The following is a 20661-nucleotide window of genomic DNA, read 5'->3' as shown; positions in this document are numbered from 1 at the left end:
AAATCCCTTGGGTTTGAAGGCCTTCAACATGGGCTCCCCAACCTAGGTTGGAGGCGTCTATGGTTAAGGTCACCTGAGGAGCTGGTTGCTGGAAAGGAAGACCTGTTTGTAAGTTGGCCTTGTGAATCCACCAGGCAAGAGTCAGACAAAGTTGGCTCGTTAGGTGGACAAGGGAGGAAAGCAGCTGAGTGGCTTGATGCCACAGATTTTAGAGTCCATTGTGTCACTCTCATGGCTAGGCGTGCCATTGGGGTGACGTGGACTGTTGACGCCATATGGCCAAGCAACATGAGTAACTGGCGAGCTGAGGCTGTTTGTCAATGGCGGATAGAGCTGGCAAGGTTGGACAGCGTGGTTGTGCGGTCGTCTGGTAAGAATCCCTTGGCCACTGTGGTGTTCAGCTCTGCTCCAATAAAGGAGAGATGGTGAGACAATGTCAAGTGGGATTTCGGGTAGTTAATCAGAAACCCCAATGAGTGCAGCAGACGTATGGTGAGACCGAGGGAGTCAAAGGCTCCTTGCCTGGACTGGCTTTTTATGAGCCAGTCTTCTAGATATGGAAAGGCATGGACGCCTTTGTGGCGTAACTGTGCAGCCACAACTGCCAGACACTTCGTGAACACTCTGGGTGCCGAGGCTAGGCCGAATGGCAGTACTTTGTATTGATAATGCCCATGACCTACTACAAATCGCAGGTATTTGCGATGAGGAGGAAAGATTGAAATATGGGTGTATGCGTCCTGAAGATCCAGAGAGCAGAGCCAACCCCCTCGATGTAGCAGAAGGAGCATGGTTCCCAGGGACACTATTCTGAACCGTTCCTTGTGAAGAAATGTGTTTAAGGCATGGATATCCAGAATAGGCTGGAGGCTGCCGGTCTTTTTTGGGATTAGGAAATACCAGGAGTAGAACCCTCTCCCCTGTTGAGTCGAGGAAACCAGTTCTACGGCCCTGGCCAACAGAAGGGTTGAGATCTCTGACTCGAGATGTCCTGTGTGATCGTCCCAGCTCCAGGCTGGAATGGGCAGGGAGTCCGGGGGTACAGTTGAAACATTTTTATTCGGTAACAGTGTGTTATGATGGATAGTACCCACTGGTCCGTGGAAATTGGGTGCCAATTGATTGCAAAGTGGCAGAAGCGGCCTCCCACTGGTGAACTGGGTTGTGGGATCAAGGGGGGATGACTGGTGCTCTCTGGAAAGGAGTCAAAATCCAGTTGCAGGACCAGCTTGTGGAGCTGGTTGCGCTCTAGGTGTTCTCGCTTGGCATGCATGTCCTCTCTGAGGGGCCCCGAGCTGGTCGAGCACGGGACATGGGAGGATAATACCTGCGTGGTCTGTAAAATTGCTTCCTGGTGTCCCTAAGTGTGCCCCTGTGGGCTACGAAGGGTATATCTGAGGTGACAGTTGACTGTTGATGCAGGGTCTCATGATGGTCCTTTAACTGGGCAACTGCGTCTTGGATCTGGTCCCCGAACAGATTTTCTCCTATAAAGGGGAGATCTGCACCTCCGGGCATAGGTCTGAGGCTTTATGCCAGGCCCAGCGTCTAGCACTGATGCCTGCTGCCGAGACTCTGGATGCTGTTTCAAAGGAGTCATAAGCAGCTCTGACCTCATGTTTACCTGCTTCCAATCCTTTTTGCTGGATGAAGGACAAGGTCTCTTGATGTTGCTGTGGTAAGGTCTCTGCTAATTCCTGGACTTGTTTCCAGAGATTCCTGTTATATTGGGTCATGTATAATTGATATGCTGCTATTCGTGCTATCAACATGGACTCCTGAAAGACGCTGCGCCCCAATGCATCCAACGCCTTCTGTTCCTTTCCAGGAGGAGCAGAGGACTGTGGACGGGACCTTTTAGCCTTCTTTTGGGATGATTCCACCACTACAGAATTTATTTATTTATTTATTTATGGTTTTTATATACCGATCTTCTTACATTATATGTAAATCAAATCGGTTTACAGAGAACAGTTGAAATCCTGGGGCTTGTTGGATGAGGTAAGTAGCATCTGTCTTCCAGTTTACTGGAGGTACAGTACCTGGATGGTCTCACAGGCGGTGCAAGAGGTCAAGCAGAATTTCATGGACTGGTATCGCCATTACCTCTTTTGGAGTAAGACCAACATTTTGTGGCAAGCATCCTCCACCGTTATCAGTGGAAATGGTATGGTTTCAGACATCTCTGACAAAGCTGGCAAAAGAGAGGTTTTCCGGGGGAGAACGATGCCTTTCTTCCAGGGGTGAAGGCTCTGAGAGCAATTCATCGGATGTTTGTGAGGAATGGTCTGAGGATGCATCCTCCCATGGATCATAGGGAACTTCTTCCTCTCCTGCCAGAATTCCTGAGGAAGGATGCCAGAGCCTAAAGGGCGAGAAGGCATCGATGGATGCGGCACCGGTGGTGCTGGCATTGAGGCGGATGAGGTGCACTTAGGCACAGACAGTCCCGATGGCCCTTGAACGGGCTCCAGCATCAGTGGATCCCATGCAAAGATTGGGCCGGAAGTCACCTCTTCCTCCTCCGAGGAACCTGATATGGGAATCGGGATTTGTGGAGGCCTCGATGGTTGACTGTGCCAGAGTGTCCGATGGCACAGGCTGAGTCGGCAGGGAACCAATGAGGGTGTCCAAGCGTTCGAGGAGCGGTGTGAACAGAGGGTGCCGGTGGCGACTGGAAAAGGGCATCCAGCACTGCCTGTTGGACTAATCTGTCCAACTCCTCCCTGAAGGCTGGTGTAGATAACACTGCGCCTGGGGTAGGAGGCAAGCTAGACAATACTGGAGCCTCCACAGTAGGCTGTGGAGGCTCAGTACCTGGCACAGATATCAGTGGGCTACGCCTCGGGGTCCCCACCCAGGTCCAGAGGAGGATGGGGGCTCTTCTCCCCGGGCCCTCTTTGCAGGCGGCTCAGTGGAAGTCAATGCTGCTGCGGTATCTATGCCAGAACCGGGCGGGGACGCACCTCTTGCCAGTGATTCCCTCTGTGCTCGGTCCAGTCCTTCTCCGGCACAGAGGATGATCACGCAGAGGCCTTCAAAGGGGTCGGTGACAGTGTCACCCACTCTACGATTTTCCTGGCGGGGTGTCTCCGAAGTAGATGGACCCCCTCTGGTTGGTGCAACTTGAACTGGAGTCGATGGAGCAGAACGTTTTGACACAAACAAATGCTTCATCTTGTCCATCGAGCGTGCCTGCCTTTGGGAGTCATTTGCGCACAACTGGGGCATCGACTGATGTGCGAGGGTCCGTTATGGACATGGTCCTCGGACACTTGGGGCATTTTCTAAACCCAGTCGCCATGCCAAAAAATATGGCGCACGCAGTCAGTGACTGTCGGGTACCGAGAAGTATGCTGTCGAGAATCGACCGCAAACCGCGGGAAAGACATTTACCGAGCGTCAGAGGGAACCCCGGTGAGGGTGATCTTTGGAAGATTAATTTCAAGTTTTTCTGTGAGGAAAAGTGTGGGAAATTTCTCGCAGAGCTCCTAAACTGCGAGGCAACTTGCTGCGCGGAAAAAAAGAGACTGAAGGGGGACCCCCGTGTGGCCACAGGGTTAGTGGCATGATGGACATGCCCAGTGTGCCAGTCAAAGTACAAGAAACTTTGACAAAAGTATTCCATGACAGGGCTCCATCTGAAGATGTCACCCATATGTGAGGACTACCATCCTCCTTGTCCTGGGAGAAATGCTTTCTCCTGCAGTAAATCAATCTATACTTAAATGAATTTCATTCTCTGAGCAGGTACTAGATTTTACTTTGATCAGAAAAATCCAAATTTTATAGAAGACAGGCCATCTTGTAGAGGGAAAGCAATGCTTATTCTCGAGAGCTTATTAGCTAGTCATCCAGGTATAGTAAAGAACTTAAATTCACTGGCGATGGACGTATACAGCTACCATGGTAAGGCAGAAGGGAATAAAAGACTCTTGGAGCAGTCAATAAGGCAAATGGGAGTAGCTTGTACTGCAAGTGGGAAAAATCCACCTTGAAGCAACAGTAGCAGCAATAGAAAGGATAGATAGCTATATTTATTTATTTATTTTAGTTTTTTCTATGCCGGCATTCGTGAGGGTATCACATCATGCCGGTTTACAATAAACAGTGGGGTGATATATGAACATAATACAATAAACAGTGGGGTGATATATGAACATAAGCATCCTCCAGCTCAAGAGCACATTATCCATTCCTGTTTTTCGATATAAGAGAGAAGAATACTGATGGAATTCATTGAAGTAGATGTTTGTTCAAGAGCCCCAGATCCAGAATGGATCTCAATCCTCCTGATTTCTTTCGGATTAGGAAATATGGTGGAGCAGAAACCCCATCCATGTTGGAATGCAGAGACTGGTTCTAGCATTTGTTGGCAAAACTGCATCAAAAAAGACAGATGTGGATCAAGATTTGAGCAGTCTGGAGAGTATGGTAGCTGAGAAAAACACAAATGGTATCCAGACTCCATGATTTGGAGAACTTTGAAGTCCTTGGTTATCTGGTGCAATGCCTCCAGGAAGATTTGAATCCTATCCCCCCCTCCAGATAAGAGTTCGGAGGGATGAAAAACTGGGCCCAGTCATGTGCTGGGCCTGTTGTGTAGTCTTATGCTGACAGTGCTCATGTTGCCAGGTTTGGCTGGAGGTGGTTGCTAATGTTGGGCCAGAAGAAGTGATAGATGGTACTGCTGAAAAGGCCGTAATTGACCCTCATGAAAGTATGACCACTGGTAAGTGTAGAAGGTGCTCGGGGACCCTCGATAGGGTTGGACCTGTTTCTTGATTTGTCACAGACTACATACAACCAGTAACTTCTTGTGGACATCTTGGATGCTAATCTCCATGAGCCACATCAGATGCTGAGAACCAATCAAAGCTTAAGCATGGGGGAAAAAAGTTGAAAAATTAGTAGACAAAACAGAGGTGGTGATGAATACACTCTTCTGCCTTCAAAAGTGGTTGTGGGCAATAAGATCTTCCTCCCAAAGGCTGCAGAAAAGCATGAGGATATTGCACCATATGGAACTGGTGTGTAGAGATACAGGCAATAAGACACAGAGCTTTGGAAAACTCTTCAAGAATGTCTAGCAGCCTTATTAACAGTGGATCAGACAACGACCAACTGATGTGGTAGCTAAACTCCAAACCCCAGAGATTTTGGACTCTGCATTTGAGATTCAGCTTTGTAGCCGAAGGAATGCCAAAGACAGTTGTTTCCACATTCTCATTTGCAAACTAGCTCTGGACAGGGCATCTGATATCTGCAGGAACTCAAAGCAGGGGGTCTTTGACGCTAACAGGTGAATTTTCAAAGGAGATAGGCATGTAAATATAACATACTAATGATGCAGTTTTCAAAAAACATTTATCTGTGTTAACATGGGTAAAACATATGGACAATTTAACAGCATATCTTATGGTAGTTCTTAAAAAGCTATTTAATGCACGTAAAGCATGTAAATGCTTTTCAAAAACAGGCCGTAACAAATGTCTCCAGATATTCAATGAACTTTGAACATTACAGGTGTTCCAGTACAATGTCAGGCATATCAGGAAATGGATTAGGTGGTGTATTTGTAGAACCATTTCCTGAAAGTGAGGGTTAACTAACCCAAGACCCCAATGATGATGAAAGCAAACCAGGAGGTGGTGGGGGGCGGGCCTCTTCCAGTTGCCTTAGAGGTGAAAAGCCCTGTCAATTACCTTTTAATAGATTTACTCTGTTGCCAATGAGTGAGATCAGGAATCCCATATCAAGGGTTCTGAAGATGTGTTCACCTTAATGGGGGATAGTAGGACTCTGGTCTGAGGGATCACTGCAGCAAAGCTGAAGTGCAGCTTGATTTTTCTGTCTCTTTAAAAGACTAGGCAAAGAAATGTTTCACTAAGCCTGCAGTCTGGTCGAGCGACTGACATCCTCTGATCTGGTGTAGGTGGCAGAACATCCTCTCTGAGGACAAGGATGGATTCCTGCATCTCAATAGCAGGTTTTTTTTTTTAATTTTGGAGGCATATGACAGTATGAAGCATACAGGAGCTGGAGTCTCTAATCAGAAGCCCTCCAATATCAACCTAGGAGAAATGAGGCTGTGGTAATTAGAGGGTAGAGATAAGCCCTTCACAGTAGCTGGCCTGGAGTGACCTGCATACAGCTAACTCCCAGTGCCTCAATGCTTCCTGCCTCACCCGTCAGTGCACCATGTGAGTCATCAGTGGGCAATGCACCAAGCATGTCCATCGATGCGCTGTGTGCCAAGGCGCCTTGCGCTAATGGCACAGATGCAGACAGATTTCTTTAATTCAGGGCAACTGTAATACTTGATTTAGGCCCACTGGGGAGTTCTTGAGGAGCTCCCACCCAACTCATTTCCCAGCAAGGCAGATGACACTGTACTGGAGGAGGAGCAACAGCCACTCCTGAGAGAGATACACATTTCCTCTGTGCGCGCCACCCTGGAGTGCTGAGTACCTGGGACATGACCTCAGGCATATCTGGAGCAAAGCAGGGATAACATTCCGTGAGGGACTTCAGCTTACCACATATGCAGGTCTTTGTCATTTTGAGAAGCAAGTGTGGTTTTTTTGTGGCACTAAAAAAGTGCTGTTGTGGGGGCTGCAGTGCAACAAGGCAACTAAAAATTAAGAAAACTGAAGAAAAATGCAAAAAATGTTTTAATGGATTCTGAAAAATATCTGGAGAGATTGAGTACAAGTCTATATGCTGTGCTCGGATGTAAAAAAAAGCCTGAGGCGGCTCACATGAGAACTCCCAAACATGCTCAGAAGACCTCAAAGCTCTACCTGCTAAGAGAGGCAAGTCCACTTGATGCCACCAGATGAAGTCCACCCACAGATCATGGTTAATTCAGTCTACTTATCCACTGAAAATAGGCTCTCACTTGACCTGTCGAAAACAGATCATTAGATTGAGGAGCTGTCTCCTCCCTTCACCATTTCCATCTGCTATATCATTTGAAAGAAGCTCAATCACCATCATTAATGGAGCACGAAATCTGGGGGTTATATTTAACTATGAGCTTAAGTTTAAACTTCAGGTTACAAGTAGCTAAGTATTTTTGGAAGCTATCAAGCTAAAACGCTACCAGCTCTCTGGTGACTTCCGAAGAGCACTACAATTATTAGTTATATTTGCTTTAGATTATTGTAATTCCATATACGTGGGCCTTCCCCAAAGCATGCTAAAAGCACTGCAGGCCATTCAGAATTCTGCAGCATGCATCCTACTAGTACAACTTGTTATGAGCACATTTTACCAAAACTACATTCACTACATTGATTACCTATAAAATGGAGGGTGCATTTTAAAGTCTAATAGTCCATAAAGCCTTGAGTAGAGATGCCCCTACATGTATTTCTTTCCTTTCAAAAAAATACCGCCCTACCATAACTTTATAATCAGCAGGACTATGTACGTTAGATATATCTAGCCACAAAACAAACTTGTAGAAAACCAGAGAAAGATTTGTGGTAGCAGGTACAAATCTGAGGAACCAGCTTCCTAATACATTGCGGAAAGAGGCTTGCTGTAAAACTTTCAGAAAACATGTAAAGGCTCTTATTTAGGCAGGCCTTTAATATATCAGATTAATGTACAGAGCTTTAATTTTTATGACTCATGCTGCTGAACTTATTTGCGATTGTTATCAGATGTTCTTGAGACATGTAAAACTGTTGCCAGAGGATGTGGTTAGTGCAGTTAGTGTAGCTGGGTTCTAAAAAGGTTTGGATAAGTTCTTGGAGGAGAAGTCCATTACCTACTATTAAGTTGACTTAGAAAATAGCCACTGCTATTACTAGCATCAGTAGCATGGGATAGACTTAGTTTTTGGGTACTTGCCAGGTTCTTATGGCCTGGATTGGCCACTGTTGGAAACAGGATGCTGGGCTGGATGGACCCTTGGTCTGACCCAGTATGGCATGCTCTTATGTCATTAATTAGTGCGATATTTTGTGTGATTTTAATTATGGATGTTTGATATGTAAGCTGCAGTCTATAAATTTCTAAAATAATGTATTTCTCGTACTTGAATGATGGTCAAGAAAAAGCTTAACTCATACTCAGTGATCCAAAATATATATATATTTTTGGGCCTTGCAGTTTTCCTCCTGCTCTTTCAGGGTTCCTGCTCAATTAGAATAGGCCTGTTGGGATATGGCACCATAAACTTTCATTCATTACCTTGGGATTTTTCCTCTATTTTATATCCCCTCCCTGCTAACTTAGCCCAGTCAATGCAACATGAGTCCTCAGACAGGGGCCAAGCACCAGGGCTCAGTTTAGTAGAGATGTGAATCGGAACCAGAATCGGTTCGGATTTCAGTTCCGATTCACATCTCTATAGATGTGAATCGGAACCAGAATCGGTTCGGATTTCAGTTCCGATTCACATCTCTACAGTTTAGAACCCTGCAATCATGAGCCCTAAATTCAGAAACAAGGTGCCACCACTGCACAGTGACAGGAATTCCTTTCCTTCCCTTCCCCCAGGGTCTACAAATACTGCACACCTCTGCAGCATCCCCAGTCAACCTAAGAAGTGGAAGACCTGACTTGGAAATCAAACTCAGGTCCTCAAGGTTTATGTTGAACTTATTCACTATGGTATTTACTAGTGGTGTAGGGAGCACAGCTGTGGAAGCCTCAGTTTAAATAATTTCCTGTCCAGAATAAAATTAAATAAATACTGTTAGATCATCATTCCTTAGAGAAGGGATAGGCAATGCCTATTCTGGAATGCCAAAAACTGGTCAGGTTTTCAGGATATCCACCTTGAACATGAAATATTTGCATACAATGGAGACAGTGCATACAAATATACTTCATATATATTAATTGCGCCTACCCCTGCCTTACAATAATGTCTAAGACAATGTCCTCAGCAACACTTCAGGTACTATAATCCTCTGTCAGCTATCCTGTCTCCTATCAGGATGATAATTTTCAACTAGAATTTCCAATATAGCAAACATACAAAATTTTAGACAGTAAGACAGACATAACACACCCCCAACTCAATGTTCTGGGTTTACCTGGATATGATGGTATCATTGATTGAGGTACTGCTCAGTGCTGTGACTGCTGTCAGTGTGCTAGCACTGCTCCCAGGTGATACAGCCATCTACCACAAAGGAACACACACCAAATTAGGAATCTGTATTTTTCCCATTTCTGTTTTGCTTTTATAATAAACTCTATATTCATATATTAAAGTATACAAGTTCTGACTGTTCCATTGCAAAGGTTAAAGAAATATCAATATATTCAACAAAAGAAAAATGTTAGTGAAAGGAATAGGTACATAAAGGAATCAGGAAGACTGGTCACACCAAGTCTAACTTAAGTCTCAAATTTGGTTATACTTGTGAAATTCACTTTTAAGTGCATCGGTAAGTTTGTCTACATTGTCTACAATGTTTGACAACTGATGCTGATAAAAATCAAGTTAAGCAAGTTTGTTTACCTGTAAACAGAGTTCTCACCAGACAGTAGGATGAATCAGCACAAGTGACATCTGACATCACCGATATGGACCCAACTCTCGGAAGTCTTACTGAGCATGTGCAAGAGTTCCTGCGTACGCAAGCAGCCTTGCACGCAGCCTTCTGAACCCCTTCAGTCTCTTCCAGAATTTAAGCTTTAGCACAGTAGTCAACTCTTCAGTGAGGCAGGTTGGTGTTAAGTATAGCTGATTCATTCTACTGTCTACAGAAAACCCTGTTTACAGATAAGCAAACTTGCTTCCTCTGTCAACAAGCAGGCATGAATCAACCATAATGTATGTGGAGTCCCAAGCTGAGGGTTGCACTGTGGAGCAATTACTCAAAAAGCAACCAAATTCCATTACTAAAGGTAAACCCAGTGGTAGAGGAAGGTATAAATAGTAAACAAATCAATAAATGAATTAATAATTAAGAACAAAAATGACCACATCTGAAGCTATGTTATTTGAACAATTTCCTCTATTCTTCATTAAGACACAAGGAAACAAAACAGTTTGTCTGAAAAGCATATGTTCTAGGTAAGACGACTATGCTTCTGGAGGGATGAGGCAGTACCTTTCTTTTGGCAATGTCGCAATTTATTGTGCAATATGATGCAGATGGAAAACTTGACTTCTAACAATACTTTTAAACGTCCGCATTTATTTCTGACTATTTAGAAGAAATATGTTCGGACATTAGCACCTAGATTTAGACATTTAACTCTCAACAGGGGAGTGTTAAGGAGCTTAGGACATTCTTGTCAAGTTTATCTTTGCTAGTAAGCTGAAGCAAAGTGGAAGGGGAAGGAGCAACAGAATGGGGAGAATGTAAATTGCTAGCAATAGCTTAGAGCTTTATAAGGAAAGAAGGTGGTTAATTTTGTTTTGATGGTTCAACCTGCATTCTCTTGATTACGGACACTAACAAATGTGTTAACGGGAAATAAGAGGGGGGTGGGGTTTATGAGGGGAATTTGTGGTACCTGTAATATGATTAAGAAGGATGGGGAGGAGGGAAAGGCTGAGGGAGAAACATGGATAATGTTGGTCTGTATTTGTGTTGATGCCTTCAAGGTGCATAAGAAACATCTTATCTGAAGGACTTGTTTATAATTGTTTCAGTTAATAAAAAGTTGAAACATAAAAAAACAAATATAAAATCTTTTAATATACAAGTTAAAATAAAACTGATATATTTCTGTGCTGTATCACCATGTTTATAATTAGATGAGACTTGTAGGCTAGCCTTGAAGCAGTGCTCAACTGCTCATGCTTCACTTGCTGCCTGCGGGGCGAGATGCTTGATATGTCTCTTGTACGGTTTGAAGCTCTGTGATCCCCTGCCCTTAGATTTTCGGGGGGGGGGGGGGGGGGGCGCTGGCTTCTCTTGTTCTTGTCCTCTGGTACCCCGCGGTACTGGGGATTCGCCCCATTTGTCGGCCAACTTCTCCAGTTCGCTTCCAAAAAGGAGGGTTTCCTTAAGAGGCATTCTTCTTGAGTCTCGTCTTGGATGTCACGTCGGCTGACCAGCTTCGGAGCCAGAGTTGCGCTCTGGCTGCCACAACGGACAAAATGCCTCTGGCTGCGGTGCACACCAGATCGGAGGTCGCATCCGTGAGGAATGATACTGCTAGTTCTAGTGCTTTGACGGGTGTGGTGGCGTTCCTGGTCTTTGATAAGCAGGCGCGTGTCACCACGGCACAGCAGGCTGCGATCTGTAGTGACATAGCTGATACGTCGAGTGACTGTTTGAGGATGGATTCCAGACGTCTGTCCTGGGCATCCTTGAGTGCTGCCCCCCCCCCCCCCTCGGCTGGGATAGTAGTGCGCTTTGAGACTGCGCAGACCATGGCATCCACTTTGGGGAATGCCAGGAGATCTTTGGCAGCGGGGTCCAGGGGGTATAGGGCTGCCAGGGTCCATCCCCCCTTGATGGGAGGCCTCCAGAGCCTCCCATTCCAGGTCAATCAGCTGTTGAATGGCTTGCAGCAAAGGGAAATGGCGGGAGGCCTGATGGAGTCCCTCGAGGAGGGGTTCGTCTTCGGTTCCCCTGTGGCACTCGTGCCTGGGATAGCGAGCTCTTTTCAAGCTGTGAGCCACGAGGTCCGATAATTTGTCTTTGGCTAAGAACCGCCTCATGGTTCGGTAAGGTTCCGTTCCTGGGGGAATTTCCCCTTCCTCCAGGTAGTCTTAATCCTCATCCGAGGTGTCTGTGTCCCAGTGTTGGGGCTTTTGGGCGGGAGAGGCACTTCTCTGGGTTTAGAGGGTCCCGGGATGTTAGGGTCCTCTGGAGGAGGCTGTGGCTGTGTCAGAGGCGCCGGTTGCATGTGGACAAAGGTATGTAGGCCTTTGAAGAATTCTACCCAGGAGAAAGATGCTGGGTCTAAATTGAGAGGCGCTACATCCCCGGGGAGCCCCGATTGAAGGAGGCTCCCGCTGGGGATAGAGAGGACCAGCGTACTGTCGGTGGCTCTGGATCCCAGTACTGGCTGGGGATGACTTTGACTTGGTTCACCCAGGGCCTCCTCGCACTGTAGACACAGAGCCGGGGCCTCTTCATGCTGCGCAGCTCTTATGTGGAATGCTGGGCAGAGGACCTCTGCCTTGAGCTTCTTGTCCTGTGGCGCCATGGCTTGTGCACGTAGAATTGCAGAAACCCACTGTTTTTGCGTTCAAGTATACGCCAGGCGGCTTAGTTATGCGCTCCAGCCGTGCCGAAGTTGTGGGTATAGATCGGATGCATACCCAATAAGATGCACACACCGCTGTGCGCCCGGCACCGTTGAGCGTGTGGCTGTGCGCCCGGCACCCTAGCGCGCATCACTGTGCGCACAAGTGATTTGTGCGCCCGGCTCGGATTGGCAGACAGGGCAGCGATCAAGGGAAAATGGCGTCGGCGACCACGCGGGCAATATGGCAACCACCTCAGAGGGTCTCCACGTGGGAGAACCCTCGTATCAGACCGGGGTCTAGCCTGGACAGACTGATCAACTTGGTAGCAATGTTGGCGGCTGGCGATCTGTGCAGCTATTCGAGACTTTTAGGAAGTTTTCTACCTTACCTTGTTCTTGGCGTTTCCCGGTCTCGCTCTTGGCAGTCTCAAGCTGCAGGGAGAGAGGGATAGGTACCTTCACCGCCGCGCTCGAAGTTGCACCTGCTGCCAGGGCCTAAGTCCATGCCAGGAACCGGCTTCCAGAGGCCTATCTCTGAGGGATCCCGGAAATCACTTCAGGAATTCTCAACTGGGGAGGGACCCGTAGGTATCACCGCAGGAGAGCGGGGTTCGTCTTTAGAGGTAAGAATAGAAAATTATTCTTTACCTGCTAATTTTCGTTCCTGTAGTACCATGGATCAGTCCAGACTGTGGGTTATGTCCCTCGTCCAGCAGATGGAGTCAGAACAAAGCTTCGGAGGGTGCTGCCACATAAGCCAGTGCACCCTCAGAGAAGTCTCAGTATCGAGAATATCAAAGCCTTAGAGAACTAACAATGGATCAAGTTATATATAGTGACCGAACATGACTAAAAGTCTACCTGGCACAGGACACGCAAAGCTGGTGCCAAAAATGAAAACTTGCAAAAAGAACTCAGAAACACAACCCCTTAACATGGAGGTTAGCAGTTGAAAGGATGAAACAGATTAGCGAAGTCGAGCAGTGAACCCCAAACTCCAAATATCTGAGGGAGGGCGTCTGGACTGATCCATGGTACTACAGGAACGAAAATTAGCAGGTAAGGAATACGTACCAGGATCAGTCCAGACGGTGGGATGTACCCAAGCTTCCCTATAGAGGGTGGGCCCCTAAAAGCCCTGCTTGAATGACCCTGTCACCAAAGTGACCGGAGACTGGAGCTGTAAACGGTAGTGCCTAGCGAATGTATGCAGAGACTTCCAAGTCGCTGCACGACAGATCTCCTGGGCGGAGACAGACTGGCTTTCTGCCAAGGACGCCGCTTGAGAACAAAGAGAATGGGCTTTGACCCGCCCCTATATAAGCCACTACGATCGTCTCCTTGAGCCAGCGAGCGATGGTTGCCTTGGAACCCTTCTTTGGTCCGGACCAGAGGACAAAGAAATGATCGGAGAGACGAAAGTCATTGGTGACCTCGAGGTATTGAATCAATATGCGCTTTACATCTAGTCTGCGAAGATCCCGTGAGTCATCCGTAGAAAAGGAGGGTAATTCTACCGTCTGGTTCAAATGAAAAGCCAAAACCACCTTAGGCAGAAAAGAAGGCACTGTGCACAAGGAGTCAGTGAAACTGAGATAGGGTTCCCTGCATGATAGCGCTTGTAGCTCTGAGACCCGACGGGCAGAAGAGATGGCCACCAGAAAAACTGTCTTGAGCGCGAGGTCCTTGAGGGTAGAGGAATGCAGTGGTTTGAAGGAAGGTCCGGTCAGGGTGCGAAGGGCTAAGCTGAAGCTCCAGGAGGGACAAGGCGACTGGCTTGGAGGCCTCAAGTGCTTCACTCCTCGAAGAAAATGAACTATGTCAGGGTGAGAAGACAGAGGCAGGTGTTCCTGCAAATCAACTAAGGACCCCAGGGCCGCGACTTGAACATGTAAGGAGTTGTAGGCGAGTCCTTAGTCCAAATTGTCCCAAAGGAACTCAAGTATCTGGGGCACAGAGGCCGACCTCGGACATGTAGAATGCAAGCTGCACCAGACCTCTAAGACTTTCCAGACTCGCACATAAGCGATGGACGTTGACATTTTCCTAGCCTTTAAGCAGGGTTGTGACTACGGCTTCCGGATACCCCCGGTGTCGGAGCCGCCTCCTTTCAAAAGCCACGCCGCAAGACAGAAAAGTTCTGTCTGGTCGAAAAATACTGGTCCTTGATGTAGAAGACGCGGCAGGTTTCCCAGGCATAGCGGACCATCCACCACCAGGTTGATCAGGTCTGCAAGCCAAGGCTGGCGTGGCCATTCCGGCGCTACCAGAATCACCGGTCCCTGGTGAACCTCTATTCTTCGGAGGATCTTGCCCACTAGTGGCCACAGAGGGAACACGTAGAGTAGGAGATGCCGAGGCCAAGGGAGGACCAGCGCGTCCACGCCTTCTGCGCCGTAGTCCCTTCTGCGACTGAAGAATCGCGGTGCTTTGGTGTTGCTCGAGGTGGCCGTAAGGTCTAGGTGAGGGGTTCCCCAGCGATGGACGAGTAGTCGCATCGTGTCCTCGGAGAGTTCCCACTCCCCAGGATCCACACGTTGTCGACTCAGAAAATCCGCCTGGATATTGTCCACGCCCGCAATGGGGGAGGCTGCAAGATGAGAGAGGTGGATCTCCGCCCAAGACATCAGGAGGTCCGCTTCCAGGGAGAAGTGTCTACTCCTTGTGCCCCCTTGGCGGTTGATATACGCTACTGTGGTCGCATTGTCAGATAGGATCTTGACTGCCTGATGCCAAATGAGAGGAAGAAATTGTTCCAGTGCCAGACATACTGCCCTCATCTCCAGGCGATTGATGGGCCATGCGGTTTGAGACTTTGTCCACAGACCTTGTGCAGATCTCGTCTGGCAAACTGCTCCCCAGCCGGTCAGGATGACCACCACCCACTTTGGCACTTCGAGGGGCACGCCCTGCACCAGGTGAAGCGGGTCTAGCCACCATAGGAAGCTGTCCCTGGCGAACTGGGGGAGTGGAAGGACAAGCTGGTAATCCTGTGACACCGGTTTCCAGCGAGAGAATAGTGCCCTTTGTAAGGGGCGCAGGTGTGCAAAGGCCCAAGGTACGAGATCGATACTGGATGCCATGGATGCCAGTAGCTGCAGGTAGTCCCAGGCTGTGGGCTCGGGGAGAGCAAGAGAAGCGATGCACCTGCTCTCAAAGCGATTTCGCCCGGTCCTGACGCAGGGAGACCTCGCCTTTGGCTGTGTCGAAGCGCGCCCCCAGGAAATCCAAGGACTGTGACGGAAGAAGACTGCTTTTGGCGAAATTGATGACCCACCTGAGGGACTGTAGAAGTTGTACCACTCGAGTGACTGCTGCATGCCCCTGTGGCAGTGTCTTGGCCCAGATGAGCCAATCGTCGAGATATGGGTGGCATCAGAATCCCTTCTAGTCTGAGAGCTGCCGCCACCACCACCATTACCTTCGAAAATGTTCGGGGTACAGTCGCGAGACCGAACGGGAGGGCTTGGAATTGAAAATGCTGACCTAGGATCTTGAAGCGGAGGAAACGCTGATGCGCTTTGAGGATGGGAATGTGAAGGAAAGCCTCCGTCAAATCCAGCGAGGCCAGAAATTCCCCCCTGTGAACTGCCGCTATCACAGACCGTAGGGTCTCCATCCGGAAGTGGAGAACCTTGAGAGACTTGTTGACCATCTTGAGATCCAGTATCGGTCGGAAGGAACCGTCCTTTTTGGGGACCACAAAGTAGATGGAATAGTGCCCGAAGCCCACCTCCTCTGAGGGTACTGTGATGATAGCCCCGAGGGCTAACAGCCTGTCGAGCGTCTATCGAACCACAAGCTACTTGTGTGGTGTCCCGCAGGGAGAGAAGAGGAACCTGTCTTTCTGGGACCTTACAAATTCCAATGCGTAACCGCGCCTTAGGATGTCTAAAATCCACTAATCCGAGGTGATGTGGACCCACTCCTCGAAGAAGAGCAAAATGCATCCCCCAATCCTGGGGTTCAAGGAGTGGATCATTCTGGCATCATTGAGCGGACTTGGCAGGGGGCCCCTGGGCCCCCCATCCCTGGTTGGTCTGCGACCTCAAAAGGAGCGCATCCACGACTGAGACCTGGAGGAAGGAGTCCTGGGTGTCGTTTGTCTGGCGGTGCGGGAGCGGCGCTGTGTCCGAAACAGACTCCTGGAAGGATTAAAGGACCTGGAAGATCTGGGTCGGTCCTCCGGTAGCCGGTGTACCGCATTCTCACCGAGAAGCTTGATGATCTGATCCAAATCCTCCCCGAAAAGGAACTTCCCCTTAAACCGCAGGGATCCTAGCCATGCCTTGGAGGACGAGTCCGCCGACCAGTTTCGTAGCCACAGAAGGCGTCATGCAGAGACCACCGACACCATAGCTCTTGCCAGTACTCGCAGCAGATCGTACAAGGCATCCACTCCACAGGCGATGACCGCCTCCAGGCAATCTGCCTGAGCGGCATCCTCCGGTGGTAAGGCCAGAGAGGTCAAAAGTTGCTGCACCCAGCGAAGGCCCGCCCATTGCACAAGGGAACTACGGACGGCCGCTCGGACCCCAAGGGCGGAGACCTCAAAGACCCTTTTGAGATATACCTCCAGCTTTCGGTCCTGAAGATCCCGCAGGGCCGCTCCTCCAGTGACCGAATAGTCGTACGTTTTGTGACCTCCGATAATGCAGAGTCTACCTTTGGGACCTTGAGAAGATCCAAGAAGTCCTCGGGGAGCGGGTAGAGCTTCTCCATTGCCCTGCTGACTTTCAGTGATGATTCGGGCACGTCCCATTCCCTAGCTAACAGTTGCATGGAAGTGGGATGGGTAGGAAAGGCCCTCGCCAAGGGCTGGAGGCCCGCTAGTACTAGGTCCCCCTTTCTTACCAGAGGTGGAGGGTCCCAGTGGATCCTGGGGAACCTCTATGTCTAGCTCCTGTAGAATATGCGGAATGAGGTTATTCAGCTCTTCCCGCTGGAAAATCCGCAGTACCCTAGGGTCGTCGCCTTCCAGCAGAGCCGCAAGCAGCCATTCTAGGCAGTAGATAGACAGGAACGGGGTCCAGAGCTGAGAAGACTCCCTCTACCGGGGGCAGCATGAGCCGCACTGGGAGGCCCCTTGTGGTGCCCCTGACGGCCCGCCCCCAGGGGAATCAGTCGTCCTGGGGACCTTGGCGGGTGGGGGTCCTGTCGCGGGGTCTGGGAGTTGGCCCATTCACGCCATATAGGCATTGTGCATCAGGATCACAAAATCTGTGGTAAAAAGAGCAGGTCCCGGGGGAGGCAGTGCAGGGGGAGCCACAGGCTGAAAACCGGGGTCCAGAGGTTGAACCGGCGTTAAGATCGGTGGCTGGCTGTGAAAATCTTCCTCCAACTCTTCCCCCACAGGCGATGGCAGCACTAGCTCCGAATTCAAAATGGCCGCCGTTCCCGCCATAGACGGGAGCGGGCCCGACCCTGGAATATGCAGGCGCGCTTGATCGAGTGAAGGAGGCCATCCCGCCGGCTGCGAGGTGCCCCCCCCCCCTAGTCAGCGGGTTTTAAGGGTCATGGGTAATAGGGTAAAAGGAAGGCAAGCTAGCTAGGTGGATTAGCAAGTCCTCTCCTTTACTGGGGTGAACTGAGAGCGAACTGGAAAAAGAGCTATTGCGTTACTGCGCATAGCTACTAAAATTCCCCTCACTTCCGTGCGTGAAGCGGCATTTGCGCGTGACAATATAAAATTGTTCATATATGTGTGTGCATATAGCCAATTTTATAACACACATGCGTATACGCCACGTGTTATAAAATCGCCACATTTATGTGCGTGCACAGGTCTTAAATTCTATTTCTCTGAGCATTGTAAGAGTTATCCCTAGTACCTGAAGGGTGGTGCTGGGAGTCATGAAGGCATCAGGTGTCATCAGCTTGGGTTTGGCATCATTAGAAAGTGTCAGGAAGTCTGCTGGCAGGGACAGATCAGATATTCTTCGCAAGTCAGGTTGAGAGCCATGTAGAGATCCCTTCTCGGTTCCAAGACCCTCAGATCCTAGATCTGCCAGGTTATCTGAAAATGCTTCAGGAATAAAAGATATATAGAGATGTGTATCCAACAGCAACACACCACAACAAAAGATAACAGGGTTTACATAGATTCTTGAAAGACAACAAAAAGCACATTTTCTCAAAGTGATACATCATAACTTGCTGCTCAGCTTGTAGAATTATTGAAAGTTGCTTTTATGATGAAATATGCTAACATGTAGGTCAAAAGTTATATATAATATTTATATTATCATTCAGACTTAAATTTCATTCCTGCCTTCTGGGCTCAATTTACAAGCAATCACGACTTACAAGAATATACATATACATATATATATATACTATGTCACTGGGGTCGACCAATGGTAGCCCCTGTGACATAGTAAGGGCAAAGGGCCGTCTGTGCCATTTTGATTGCTGACAGCCGACGGCCCAAGTCCAGGAGATCGCTCCCGGACCGCTCCTGGATCCCCGCTGGACCACCAGGGACTTTTGGCAGGTCTTTGGGGGGGGGGGGGTCAGGAGGGTGGGGGGTTACAGTAAATTAATTTGGCAGGTCTGGGGGGGGTCAGGAGGGTGGGGGGTTTTGTTAGATTTTTATTTTTTTTTTTATATTCGCTCCATAAGACGCAGACATTTTCCCCCCCACTTTTGGGGGAAAAAAGTGCGTCTTATGGAGCGAAAAATACGGTAATTATTCGCCCTATAAGACAACCCCCAACTTTTGAGAAGATTTTCAGGGGTTAAAAACTCGTCTTATACGCTGAAAATACGGTATTTGGAATGGCATTTACAAATGACCTTTGACCCAAGCGCAAATGCTTAAAATTTCTAACCAGAGGAGGTTGTAAATATAGTCCCTCTGTTGAACGTAAATTTCTTTTTGGGACATTCCACTCCAAAGTTCCCTTTAAAGAAGGAGAGCCCATGTCATTTAAAATTTTAAATGCCAAAACCAAGTTCTTAAATACATATCTGTCTATAACAGGTAACCAATGTAATTCATAAGAACATAATTCAACGTGTGTAGCAAAATCACTTGCAAACGTCCATGTAAAACAAACCAGAAAAAACAATTTAAAAAGGAAAAGTTCAATAATTCCAAAATGCCAAATCTTTATTGAAATGTCAGTTCCCTGACACGGACCGTGTTTTGCAAAGGCTGCATCGGGAGGGACCAAATACATGTGGTAAAATAAAGCGGCATTACATTCTTGAGAAATGTGTCTGCGAAAACAATTGTTAGGACCATGGCATGGCTACAGAGGCAACTGTAAAAACACAAGGAAACATGTAATTTTTCTCTATAGTCAGCACGTTCTCTTGTGCCATACTCCTTTAAATCACTTACTTGCTGCACTTATAGTCTCTGACTCCTTCTGAACTTTATAACACTTTTACCTACCACATACTGTTAACTTGCTTCTGTTTATGGTTTCACTGAACTGCTAATTGTCTTTCCTCATCTTTGCTATATTTGTCTTCCGGTTGCTTTTGATCTTACCTTTATAAAGGAATTGGAGTGGCAGCCTCCTTTTAGCTGACTCCTCCAACTGTCTTTATGCTACTTTGTACCCCGTTGTCATGTTAATCTTGTCTTCACACACTTTTATTTACAGGAATCCTTCCTGAATCTTGACCGAATGCCTCAGACTAAATAATCCCGAGTGCACCTCACCAGTGCACATTTGAAAGGCACTTCATTCACTTATATGTATGTGGATCCCTATTTTTTGCTTTTCCCCTTTTCCCCCTTATTACTGTATTAATACTTCTGGGTTTCTTGATGCTCACTTTTCTTCACTCTATGTCCCCTTTACCTTCTCTTTATAGGAAATGCAGTGGTAAGAAGCAGGTTGATCAAAACCACCATTGTTTTCTAAAATTTAACATCCTTCTTCACACATATTAGAACGGTGCTCTTCCAACTGTAAGTTCTCTTCTGGTTTCCATTTGAGCCTTCGTTTACCTGTAATTGGTCCTTTGAAAATTTTAACTTGAGTGATGTGTTATTTCAGGTAATTGGTTCCACCCCCCCCCCCCCAAATTATCCTCTGGAAATTCCCCTTGATGTATCTAATGGGGTATGTATTTCTTTTTGCTTTTACAGTTGCCTCTGTAGCCATGCAATCCTCTCTTTGGTCCTATCAATTGTTCAATCAATTTTGTTTTCGCAGACATTTCTCAAGAATGTAATGACGCTTTATTTTACCACATGTAATTGGTCCCTCCCAAAGCAGACTTTGCAATACACGGTCCGTGTCGGGGGACTGACATTTCAATAAAGATTTGGCATTTTGGGATTAATGAACTTTTCCTGTTTAAATCGTTTTTTCTGGTTTGTTTTACATGGATCTTTGTAATTGATTTTGCTAACACCTGTTGGACTGTGTTCATATTAGTGTGTTTGCCCATCGTTCCACACTTCATTGTGAGTTTATTCATAAGAACATGCCATACTGGGTCAGACCAAGGGTCCATCAAGCCCAG

The 20661-nt window shown here is 47.7% G+C and overlaps 1 protein-coding gene across 2 annotated transcripts in view; it reads right to left on the bottom strand.

The window, feature by feature from the left end:
• Positions 1 to 20661, bottom strand: part of EDC4 (enhancer of mRNA decapping 4) — a 324468-nt gene that overhangs the window by 162717 nt on the left and 141090 nt on the right. For both annotated transcript variants that reach the window (XM_029608825.1, XM_029608824.1), the window contains exons 15-16: positions 18009 to 18202; positions 9054 to 9142 (exon numbers count right to left, since the gene is read on the bottom strand). In XM_029608825.1, the coding sequence (XP_029464685.1) occupies positions 9054 to 9142; positions 18009 to 18202 (283 nt within the window). The remainder of the gene's footprint in view (positions 1 to 9053; positions 9143 to 18008; positions 18203 to 20661) is intronic.

This window comes from Rhinatrema bivittatum, chromosome 7 (genome assembly GCF_901001135.1).
Source record: "Rhinatrema bivittatum chromosome 7, aRhiBiv1.1, whole genome shotgun sequence".
Taxonomy (NCBI): Eukaryota; Metazoa; Chordata; class Amphibia; order Gymnophiona; family Rhinatrematidae; genus Rhinatrema; species Rhinatrema bivittatum.
The sequence above is the reverse complement of the archived record's forward strand: the minus strand, read 5'-3'. Positions and strand labels throughout refer to the sequence as shown.